Below are 12,712 nucleotides of genomic sequence, written 5' to 3'. Positions count from 1 at the left end.
CTTGTTGAGCATTTTAATAAAGCTTTAAGCCCGAAGGTGTCTTACGAACACCTACCACACCACGTGGTGAGGACCCCCCGTATGCATGTTAAACAGATGGTAATAATCAAAAATCTAAAAAAAAAAAAAAAAAAAAAATTCTTTTATGTTCTTTTTATACTTGTTTCTTTACTTCCCTGCCTCCTCTCCTTTCTTTTTACCGGCTTCCCAATTTCCATCTCTCTACGTCAAATGGAGATCGCCATAGTCGATGTCTTTTATGTTCTGAAAATTAGGAAAATTTAGTGATCGATTTTATGTTCTTCCATGATTTTAGAAAATCAGGCCTGGCTCACACAAACCTAATCAATCAGTCAATCTCTTTTATACCTAAAATAGTTTCCTTATATCTCTCAATTTTTGAAACAGTTGTTTAATTTGTTTTTCCTTACGGATTCAATTGCTTTAAATCGAAAGGAGTAAAAGCTTCAATATCGGGCGCAGCAAATTCCGAAGATATACAATATTGGGCAAATCGGTTGTATTGTTTTCGCCCGCACCGTCCGATATTATCGGCAAAATATCGTATTGCGATATCGATGTTTCCGTTCGCTCTACCACCGATATCGGTAATATCACCGATATATCGGCCGGTACGAGTGATATTGACTACATTGGTTGCAAGGCTACTAGATTGATAGTACGCATTGCAAAATATAATCTAGATATACTAGTGCAATTGTGAAGTAATAGCATCCCACTTTGAGGGTCCTTGAATTTTTTGATTGCAGACATTAGTTGAACAGTCTTATTTACCCTGATCAACATCATATCACTAATAAAGTTCAAATCCGAACTCACCGGTCCATCTAAAAGTTTAACACCATTAGAGGGTCTACCAATGTTATGGGGAAAAACACCATTAACCGTGCTTCTTGGATTTATGGAAAGCCAAAAAACTTCTGTCTTCTTTACATTAAGATGTAACGTACTTGGTCCCTCAGTTTCTATTATGCTCAAGGCCCTGGCTACCTCCAAAATATCACCAATAATAGGGAAAAAAAAAGCATTATGGTTAATCCGTATTCCATTATAACCCTATCATATTTTTCGAAGAAAAGACAGAAACAACAATGTATTTTTACATATCCTTTTTACATATTTAGAAGTAAGAATTACTTCATGTAATTACTTTGTACATATTTCTCCCTTTTAATACATATCCTTTTTATCCCAAAAAAAAAACAATGTATTTTTTTCATCAATGTTCAGTAGGTTTGCTTTAGAAACAGAAAAAAGATAAAAATGAATTGTTCGATTTTATAAGTTTTCGCCAAGGAAAATGAATAAATGTCTATTATGATTTCGCAAGGCTTGTAGCATCAATATATATAGTTGTTCTGATAAAAATAAACGGAAAATGAGTCATTTGTCCAAATATTTTTAAATCACGGTTCAAATGGACGAGTAAAAAATAATTTGGGTGAAATGGTCAAAAAAAAAAATAGTAACCTAGCTTAAATTTAAAAAATAGCAAGGATGAAACTGGATACATCCTGTGTAAGTTAAAAATAAGAAAAAATATTTGAAAATGGGCACGATAAAACTGGTTGCATCCTGCCTATTTTTACATTTTTGGCCATTTAAACAGTATCAAAATCTAACTGTTCATTTCACTCAGAAATTGTTGATTTTGGTCCTTTTAACCAATTTTGTGAAAATAAAATCAATATATAGGTGTTAATCTCTTTAGGCATTTTGCATTGGTATAGCTCTTCGTAGGGCATTCACCGTTGGGCATATATTTAACTGAAGTCAAAAGTTTTGTGTCATGACTACACTACGTAATAATGTACTACTAGTTTATGTGCTAAAATTTAAAATATACCCTTCAAGAGAATTTACAAAGGAAAAAAAAACGAGCTGGATTTTAATTCCATCATAATACTGATATGAATAGAATATAGGTATTTAATCACAATTGGTGTCTGGTATTTAATCCGCCAGAGACTTTCAGTGAAATCGTAACATGAGTCAGAGATTTTTATCGCACACTTTCTTCCAACCAAGCCGAACAGCCTCAGAGTAAAGTGGCTTAGGGAACCGAGTCAGCTTAGTGCCTGAATCCACCTAGGTGATCCATTTAGGGCTGAATGAAACTGGAATTTCTTTACCTGCAAGAAGATTGATCAAATATAGTGAGGGAGATATGGTATCGTTAAATATTAATGGTGTATATCAAAAATAAATAAGAAATAAAGACAAGTTATGCTTCAAAAAAATAAATAAATAATAAAGACAAGTTTTCATTCTTCAACAGGAAATGATGCAGATTGGTTGGGATTAAAAGCCGGACTAGCTAGAGACTTACAATTGGTACATGGTAGACATCGCATATCTGTGTAGTACTCGGAATCTAACAGTTGGTGAAGATGACCAGAAATAACGGGTAATTGGTTGTTGCATTCTTAGTGCAGTTGCCTCAGTGATATAACAAAAAGAAGAGATATAAACAAAGAATAATGTGAAGTAGTAGAACAAGAAGAGTTTGCAAATTGTTTTAGATTTGAATTCCATGATAAGGTTAATAGTAGTAATTTTGATGCTACCAAATGAATTAGGAGTTAACTCTTTGAGGGTTTTCATATATGAGAGTCATGGGAAATAACCGTGCATGTTTTACCAGTAAGAAGCCTGATCGAGCGAACGCACAGATACATGTTGCACAAAAACTTGCATGTTGCATGTCTCACCGAATTGAAAAAGAGTCATTTAGGACTTGCTAGATACCTAATAAACTACTAACAAACAAAAGCAGTTCAAACAGTGTGAATGTCCTAATGCAAACAGTAAGATACACCTAGGTACATGGCATGTAAATATCAGTTTTGCAGGCTTGATGGGAAATCAAAATATCTTTGTGTTTGAGGGGACAGTTGCCTCCACATCCTCGTGGATCATGCTGTTCCTATTCGTAACATGCCGCCTGTAAGGGTTAAGATGAAATTGGTTTTCTTTGTAATTATTCTATTTAAACCAAAAAATTGACCGAAAATCAAAACCAAAACCTCCTCCTTTTGAAGATAAATTTTATACACAGCAGTGGTTTCATCAAGAAAAAATTCGTGCATGTTTTACTACAAAATACCTATTCGACATTCTCACCATTATTTTGCCTTCACTGACCACTTTCATCAATAGTGATGGAATATTTATTCCTATTGATTTAATTAATGGACATCCGGATAGAGCCAAGACTGTCATCGATTTAACAAGTAGACTAATTGGTAGGAAACTACATGTTTTGTTATTCTAGTCCGACGGGCTAACGTTTCAGCTTAATGGATGAACATTAAAGAAATAGCACATAGTAATGTAATTTAATGACATTGAATACCAATTAAAGAAGAAGCGTCTCTCCCCTGCTTGGTGCTAAGACTTCCTCCTTTTACGGTGCTGTGCCGATATCTTATTTCTCGAACTCTCATCATCATCTGATGTCACATTATTACCACAACATTCACCTAGATCTTTCCTTTTACAGTGTTGTGCTGGTATATTATTCCCCAAAGTCTCGTCATCATCTGAAGTCACATTATTGCCACAGCATTCTCCTAGATCTTTTAAAGAAACCAGGCTGTTCATGTGAGGAATTGCTTGAAGGCATGCAAAACCCTTTCCATTGCGATCCCAGAGCTTAGTTGAAAAAGTTGATGCATTACTATCATAGAAGTAAATTTCCTTATCGTCACTCCATAATAGAAGTTCATTGCGCTTGGTAATTGCAAATGGCGTGTACTTCCTCCTCTCCGGGTCACTAACTGCTGTACTAAACTCCTTACTCCAGCTCCAATTGTGGTCGTAGTAATCTTCTCGCGTCACTCTGGGCCGTAGTATTCTTGTACTCCTAATTCTATATTTTAATGCCCATATATCTATGATTTCTTTACAGAGGCCTTTATAGTGAATAATACACAAGTTTCCCGCCAACAACATGAGTTCAATATCCTCATTTATCTTTGCATAAAGAAGAGGTGGTGGTAAGGGAACATACTTGACCTTCTCATCCGCCAGATCATAGGCGACAATCTTATACCTCTTATACTTGTGTGATCCTTGAACTGTCTGTTGGAGGCTATTAAGAAATAATAGGAGAGTATGTATTTAGAGGATTCAGAGTTTAAGTTATGAGAGTTATACTAGGAATGAAATATCTTGAGAACCAAGTCTTGTGTCTTCAGAACCAAATCTTGTAATTGTATAAATAGCTTGAAGAATTAATGAGAAAGATACACCGAATTATTATCAATATAGCCTATTACTTCCGCGCGTTTATGCTCTCTTCTCTCTTGCTCGATCCTTAACATGGTATAGAGCAAGGTAAGAGGAAAGAGGAGAGGAAGATAAGTTGCGATAAGAAGGAGAAAGAAGACTAAAAAATAGTTGCGCAATATTCTGATATGATTATTGTGACAAGTTTGAAGCCGAGAAGTCAGGTGAAGAAGGAGAAGCCTTATGTCGTTTGAATTCATGATGAAGACGGAGATTAGGGCATGTTTTTGATGCCGAGAAAGCCAAAAAAAAATAAAATAATAATAAATAAATAAATAAAAGAAGAAAAGAAAATAAAAATAAAGAAATCAAAGTTATGAGGAAAATTGAGAAGAAAGCGTAGCCGCGTACGGTGTTGCTGCCGTATCCCTAATATTATATCCAAGACTTGTTATCTGTCGAGCCATGTTCGTGTGTGTTTAAACCAACAATCGAGAAAGATGAAAAACATCAGAATGGTTCTCTGCTCGAGAGAACATGAGGAGAAAAAAAAAAAGTTTCGTTGCTGTCATGATTGAAGATGGAGAAAGCAATGGACTCAGGGGCGGAACTACCTTGTGACTAGGGCTAGCTTAAGGCAGCCCTAACAAGAGAAAAAGTCATTTTTTTCAAAGCCTTTTTTAAGTTGGGCCACAATTGGTCTATGAGTTTTATTCTTAAGCAAGCCTTGAAAAAAGCTCCAGCCATCTCTATATCCAATGTCTAGTTCCGCCTTGTGTTGCTGCTGTTCGGGTGAGGAGACTAAATAAAGAAAGAGCATGTGTTGTGCTGATAATCATGGGAGTCATGGATGCAATGGAAAGAAGAACTGAAGCCAAGAAAGAAGAATTGTTGCTTCCGTGGTGGTTAATGGTTGGTGAAGATTGATGAAGTTTTTCTTAACTTTTAATCGGAGTAATGATTTGTGTTTGAACTTTGAATCAAATAAAAGAAGTGAAGATATGGTTTACTGCCATCGTAAATTAATGGCCTCTACCAAATTCGTTACTAATAAGATTACCAGATATCCAATATTCTATAATATTTGATGGGTATTCAAAAATATTTTTCGTATCCGTTCCGATAACAATGTCGGACATCCGATAGTAATTCATTATAATAAAAATAATTTAAATTCTTTTCTAGTCTTTCTGTAAATTTGATAAATTGTAAAAAAAATCAAAGAAACTCTAAGGAAATTCAACTAAATAAAACCAAATACCTTGATCAAATGCAAAAAATTTGACTTCAAATTTATTATATTAAATTATATTTAAACAAAACTCAAATCTCCTCTATCAGAATTGAAAATTCTCCGCTTTTCTCACAACCAACAAAATTAGTTGTGTTTTTTTCTTCTATAATATTTGTATTTTTAAGTCTTCATATACTACCAAGTTAACAACTATATATATTACTAAAAAAAAATGGCACATACATTCTTTATCGGATATCAGATATAATCCTATAGGATAATACCTTTTCCGTATCCATTTCGTTAAAGTAAGAATATCTGATAAGATATCTGTATCCGTTATCCGAAATTTCGGATAATATCCTAACGGAGATGGACGAATATCGAATATTCGGTTATCCATTGACAGCCCTGATTTGGAGGCAATTGCCCTCTCGTGGCAGGTCTATAGACATATTTTGCACCCAGCACAAATCTATTTCTGGCTACCCCTTAAGCCGAGTTAGGATCCCTACAAGACCAACTCTTTTTTGGTCTGCCCAGCAACGAGTCCTGGGCCTGGCTGGCCCTGTATTGGTTTTATATTTAAAAGCAGAGAATGCTTCCACGTCTTCTTCCATTGTTTCGGCGAAATTAGATCTGAAATCCCGTCCGGCGATCTTAATCGGAAACCATATTTCGGATCCATTACGATTCTCTGGTGAGTTATTCTTTATCATTCCTTGATTTTGGTAGAATTTAGATCACATTCTCGCTAGTATGTTCTGATCTGAAATTTGAATATGAACTGAATTTCACTTTGATTTTATTATATCTTGATTCCATCTTCATTGATTTTTTTTTTAAAATTTTATGGTTCCTCTTAATGGTTTTGATGATGAAAATCAAGAGAATGGATCAATCTGAGATACTGGTTTTGATGAAAATCTGAGAATGGATAAATTTTCTGGTTTCTCTTTGTGGTTTTGATGATGAAAATCAAACCTGACCTAGAATCACCATTTCATGTTTCACCTCTGTAGACTTAAATGCTTACAATTGAATTTGATAATTGTTTGTAAATGTTATTCTTGGACTGCAAATATGAACTGAATTTTGCATGCTAGGGATAGAGAATTTGCTGAACAATGACTATTATACTAAGACACAGTGATGAACACAAAGTTCGTGATGTGATTTGTAGCTGATCAAAGGAAAAGGAGTATTTGATTTTATTTTATCAATTGTCATGACGATTCAATTAGATGGGTGTGGTTTAGGAATCTGAAGTGAAATATTCAAGTAACCCGGAAACTTCATTCCTGATTCGTCCTTAGAGTAACACTTGGGTAAATGTAATCAGTTGGAGGATTTTATAGCATGAAATCTCCAAAGGAATGAAAACTATCATGAAACGGTTTGGTTTCTGAATAGATTAAGATTTGGCTTTTCGTCTTAGAGTATTCATCAGTCATATTTTTTGAAAAACATTTGAGCTATAGTCGGTCAGCATGGATTGCACTTATAACACAAAGGGTAGGAGTCAGTGTCATAGATGCAGTCAATTCGAGGTTATATAGCATGAAATTACGGAAGGAAAGGAAACTAGTATGAAATGATTCCTTAACAGTTTAAGATTTGGTTTTAGTCTGAGAGTACTCACCAGTCATAATTTTGAACAATATTTGAGTTACAGTAGTGCACTTATAACGCAGAGAATAGAAGTCAGTCTCATTGACTGGAGTGATTATAGTATTATAAACTTGAATAAAGAATGCTGACAATTGAATTTGATTCCTTGGTAACTGTTGTTCTCTGACTTGAATTGCATGCTAGGGAGGGTGAGTTTGCTGAAGAATGACTGTGGTTTTGTACTTGATGTCTATGTAAGCGTATATGGTATTGTGCTCGCTTGCATATTGCCTGCTATCTTGTTGCATTCCGAGTTTATTCAACTTTGGTTCCGTCTTTTACCTTGAAAAATTAAACTGCTTTCATTTAGATGGCCATATGCTCTAACAAGTATTATTCTCCTTTTCTAATTTCAGGACAACTATATATAATCCATTCAATCTTTAGATGGCTAATAGAGGAACTGTTTCTAATAACTCAGCTCTCATTTCTATGATTGCTGATGAGGTATTTAACGGTCAATTCATATTTGGGAATTTGAGTTTGGAACTCTTATTTGTTTTAGTTCCATACCTGATTAGTCATCTGGTTTCATTGATCTAGTAGTAGTAGTATCTTAATGTCTTCTTTAAAAAATAGAATTGCCGTACTACGAATTGCGATGGATAACTTTTCCTTTCTGTAGCATCACAAAGTTAAAAGGATATATTAATCATCATGGTGTCAAGGCGTTGAGGATCACATAAAGTCTCCAGTGATGCCTTTAATTTTAGCTAATACATGAGTCTTTTTTGTGCAGGACACCATAACTGGATTCCTGCTGGCTGGTGTGGGCAATGTTGATTTGCGCAGGAATACAAACTACTTAATCGTCGACTCAAGTATGAACTTCTTTCGCTAAAATTGAGCTTCGATTTAAAGTGCATGCTTAGCTAAGTATAACTTGCACCCAATTGAAAATGCTTTGTTTTGTTTCAGAAACAACTGTAAAAGCAATTGAAGATGCATTCAAAGATTTTACCTCAAGGGAGGATATTGCTATCGTCTTGATTAGTCAATATGTAAGTTGTGTTACTGGTGTTATATTTGTTAGTATATATTGCTGCTAAACTAGAATTACTATGATGACTTTCCTGCTTTTGTCCTGGCAAGCATTTCTTGTTATGTTTTCTTTTGATAGTTTTCATCAATTTCTGCTAATCTCTAAAGGGACTCGTTTCCAAGGGATTTCCTTGTGATTGTTATCTGGATGATGTATGTGGTGTAGAGATTTGAGATATGGCACATCAGGGTAATAAAACCATAGGATTACAAAAATAAACCACAATTAACATTGTTAAAGACTTTAGAATGGATCAGATATTACTTAGGTTGATGTACAAGAAGCAAGTGCTAGCAAAATTCTTAGTGGCCTTCTGTCTTTCTTTTTTTTTCAGGTCGCAAACATGATAAGGTTTCTAGTTGATAGCTACAACAAGCCCGTCCCCGCAATCCTTGAAATTCCATCCAAGGACCATCCATATGATGCACAACACGATTCGGTTCTTTCACGAGTCAAGTACCTCTTTTCTTCTGAATCAGTGGCTGGAGACAGGCGGTAGTTTCATATGCTTCTTCTGGTTGTTTATCTGTATTTATAAACTTCAAGTGCTATTCCCATTTGTATTCCTATTGTAATAAGTAGTCTTCTTTTCTATTTATTCCGGAACTGTAACTGCAATTTGACAAACCCTGTTGTGAGAAATATTTAAAATAAGTTTTATGGTTCGAGTTGGATTCCACAAATACAATGTAGCTAGTTAGCTCTTGCATGTGGCATGTGCAATTAGTTAAGTCATTCAAAATGCTGCAAGTACTTTAAGCATGATCAAGTTTATTACTGGTAAACCATGAACTCTACTTATATTCTCTTTTTCTTTTCTTTTTTCTTATCAGTGCTCAATTTAGTACCTAAATCTTTTCTGAACTTCTTCTTGTTATGCTTATTCACATAACATTGTTGTAAACGGCAACGTCATTAGGTTTCAAAGTACAATGGCAACATTACTTACCGCTCTGAAACTAGTTATGATGAAATAATAACATCACCGAACGGTATGTAATGTTGTTGTTGTACTTTGAAGTCACGACAATGATATAAGTGCAGTAATTGGGCGTTGTGTGGCTGTTTTTAGAAAGATCTACCCACAGTTACTCTTATTTCCATTGTTGTTGTGCATTTGGAAGAATGGCAATTCTTGGTATCGTTCTTAGAAATTACACAACAACAATTCTTGGCATAAGAGTATGTGTGGAATCATTCTTCCAGAAAGCTTACGATTTTGGTATTTCTTGAAGCCTTGAACCCTGAATCTCGAACCCTGCAATATTAAAGGTGTAATGACGACTTCGATACCCCTGAAAACTGAAACCGGAACCATATTTGTTGTTAAACAGTTCAATTTAAAAGTACAACCAATTGCATCGGTCAACAAACAACTTTTTCTTCTTTCAAATTTCACACTGGCGGAAGGTTTTATCACCCAAGTTATGAGTAGGTTAAAATACACATAAAATCATTTACATCCGTTAGATTGTTCACCTACTTTATGAATTTCATCAAATCTCTAGATCATCTCATTCACCTCTCTTTTCATCTCTTTCTCTCTCTCTCTCTCTCTCTCTCTCTCTCTCTCTCTAAAACAGGCCAAATAAAAAAACAAACTTTTTTTTTTATTCCTCTTCAATCATCATTTTTCCTTTGGATTTTTGATCGATCAAAAAGAATTTGATCGATCGATATCCAATCAAGGGGTTGTTTCATTTTCTTCTGTGATTCCAAAGAGATAAATTTTAAAAAATTTGGTTGAATGTGATGGAAATGGATAATATTGAATGTGTATCATCAATTGAAGAAGGAGGAGAAGATATTCATCAACATCATCGATTTGGTTCTTCAAAACCTTTAATTAATAATCTGATTTCTCCTGCTACAAGTGTTTATGAATTGCTTGAATGTCCTGTTTGTACGAATTCTATGTACCCACCTATTCATCAGGTATGAACATGATTTTCTCTTTTCTCCTTTCTTCATTTTAGGTTCTCTTTTCTGGGTTGTTTGTATTTTGTTAAAATTTGATTATAGAATTGGATCAAGTTTGAATTTTGTTATGTTTAGGGTTGAATTTTAGGGATAAATGATAAGGGTTTGATTTTGTTCTCAATTTGAAGGGCTTTCCGTAGGTAGAAATTCTAGGGATTGATTGGTGGAATGTTTTCTGATAAATTGGAATGATTTAACGGTCAATTCATGTCATTTTGTTGTCGGAAAGGTGGCGGCGCTCCACCACTTGGTATTATTCAGTAAGTTGATAGGGCAACACGTAGGATGTCGGCGGTTCACTCGGATAGATTGTGTTCATGTAACTAAGAGGGAACTTGTTCGACTGTGACAAGCCTATGAGTTATGCTGTCGATGCATTGCAGTTTATTTTAACTAGGATCATTTCTGTGTCGTTAAGATTTGGAGTTAGAGCCGTGTCCTTGTGTTATTGTGACTGTATTATATATGAGTGAAAGCCGTGTCCTTGTGCTGTGGTGCCTGTATCAGTTTATGAGTTGGAGCCGTGTCCTTGTGTTATTGTGACTTTATTCATTATGAGTGAAAGCCGTGTCCTTGTGCAATTGTGATTGTATTTTTTTAGTATTAGATCATGCCGATGTATTTTGATATCAGGTGAATTTTTGCAGTGTCACAACGGGCACACGCTATGTTCAACATGTAAAACAAGGGTACATAACCGGTGTCCCACTTGTAGACAAGAGCTTGGAGATATCAGGTGTTTAGCGTTAGAGAAGGTTGCCGAATCCCTTCAACTTCCCTGTAGGTATGGCTCGCTAGGGTGTCCTGATATATTTCCGTATTACAGTAAGCTCAAGCATGAGGCTATGTGCAACTTTAGACCATACAACTGCCCCTATGCTGGATCAGAGTGTGCAATTGTTGGCGACATTCCGTCACTAGTCACCCATCTTAGAGATGATCATAAGGTAGATATGCACACTGGATGTACGTTCAACCATCGATATGTAAAGTCTAATCCTCGTGAAGTTGAAAATGCTACATGGATGTTGACTGTAAGTGTGATTTCCTCTTAATCTCTTCGTCTTTATTCCTGGCCTCCAATAATTTTGTGCTACGTTGTCGGAAATATTTGGTGTTTATGCTATCTTCTATAAATTTAGACCGGTTAAGAAGTTTTGGATGATACTTTTCTTAGGTGTCGTAGAAATCGCAATGAAACCTATAACAGCATGATGTAGATGGCAATTGAAATGATTGTACTGAGGGTACTTTTATCATTCTGCGCATTTCGCACTCATGAAAATATGGTGACGTAATACGATACCAATAATTCATTGGATACGTCAACAGTAAATGATCTGACCATCCCTTCTCGCTTACAAGGTCTCAAGACCCTCAACTGTTTCTTTTTCTGTTTTTCCACGTCAGGTCTTCAACTGTTTTGGTCAGTACTTCTGCCTACACTTTGAAGCCTTCCAACTCGGAATGGCCCCTGTTTACATGGCATTCCTGCGCTTCATGGGAGACGAAACTGATGCCAGGAACTACTGCTACAGTTTGGAAGTAGGAGCAAATGGTAGGAAACTGATTTTTGAAGGTACACCACGGAGCATTCGTGACAGTCACCGTAAAGTCAGAGACAGCCACGATGGACTCATTATCCAGCGAAACATGGCTCTCTTTTTCTCAGGTGGAGATAGGAAAGAGCTGAAACTTAGGGTTACGGGAAGGATATGGAAGGAACAACAGAACCAAGAAGCCGGGGTGTGCATCCCAAACCTTTGTAGTTGAGAGGAGTGTATCACACACAAATTTGCTCTAGACTATGCTGCAGGTTGGATTCAAATTGGCTTATAATGTAATCTAATAATGGCAATCAGATAGAAATTTTTTGGGTCTAATTTGAATCTTACAGCATGAAGTTGAAATCTTATGTATGGCTTGACTTGGTCAACTGGTTATGACCTGGTCTACATTGCATCATCCATGTCTATAGAAAACATAAAAAAGACAGAAGGTTGCATATTCAAATCTTGCCAGGAGACTTCCTTGCTTGCATAATGTGAGAATATCCAGTTCTGAGTACTGTTTCAAAGACCATTTATAGTGTCGCCGTACGGCATGATCGATGTCAACGCAGCGTTGGTTGATTTTGTTTTTATCTTCATCTCAATTGTTTCTGTCTATCTGAAACTGCAAATTCATGGCAACACAAGCAAATGAAATCATGGAATTTTCAAGGTGGATTGTCTATGGTATAACCTTGTTTGTCGACATGATCACCATCTCCATTTTATATACCACCATTTGTTTCTGTTCCTCCAAAGTCATTGACTTGTACTGCAAGGTGTTGGGAGACTATATGTCATGTTACTTGTGTGTTTTTCTATGGTTCCTATACACATATACACCGGCGTCGTTATGGGATCAATTCTTGGTACTTTCTCAAGGTTCATAGAGCTCAAGGAGATGTGCACTGGTATCAAATTTTCATGATTTTGATTGTTTGTGTATCAATCTCTTTATTTATCGGATTAGTTTACATGACCACT

General features: G+C 35.7%; 2 protein-coding genes across 2 annotated transcripts; both read left to right on the top strand.

Moving 5' to 3' along the window:
* Nucleotides 1-6,046: 6,046 nt before the first annotated feature.
* LOC113339952 (V-type proton ATPase subunit F-like) lies at nucleotides 6,047-8,907 on the top strand. Its single transcript, XM_026585169.1, has 5 exons — nucleotides 6,047-6,185; nucleotides 7,513-7,603; nucleotides 7,896-7,977; nucleotides 8,075-8,157; nucleotides 8,533-8,907. Exons 2-5 carry the CDS (start codon nucleotides 7,544-7,546, stop codon nucleotides 8,695-8,697), a joined length of 390 nt encoding a protein of 129 aa, XP_026440954.1. The 5' UTR covers nucleotides 6,047-6,185; nucleotides 7,513-7,543; the 3' UTR covers nucleotides 8,698-8,907.
* An 875-nt stretch (nucleotides 8,908-9,782) lies between these two features.
* LOC113339951 (E3 ubiquitin-protein ligase SINAT5-like) lies at nucleotides 9,783-12,260 on the top strand. The gene is made up of 3 exons (XM_026585168.1): nucleotides 9,783-10,133; nucleotides 10,826-11,212; nucleotides 11,589-12,260. Exons 1-3 carry the CDS (start codon nucleotides 9,951-9,953, stop codon nucleotides 11,949-11,951), a joined length of 933 nt encoding a protein of 310 aa, XP_026440953.1. The 5' UTR covers nucleotides 9,783-9,950; the 3' UTR covers nucleotides 11,952-12,260.
* Nucleotides 12,261-12,712: the final 452 nt, after the last annotated feature.

Source organism: Papaver somniferum, unplaced genomic scaffold (assembly GCF_003573695.1).
Source record: "Papaver somniferum cultivar HN1 unplaced genomic scaffold, ASM357369v1 unplaced-scaffold_21, whole genome shotgun sequence".
NCBI classification, from domain to species: domain Eukaryota; kingdom Viridiplantae; phylum Streptophyta; class Magnoliopsida; order Ranunculales; family Papaveraceae; genus Papaver; species Papaver somniferum.
Note: the sequence above shows the minus strand (reverse complement) of the source record. Positions and strands in the feature narration are given on the sequence as shown.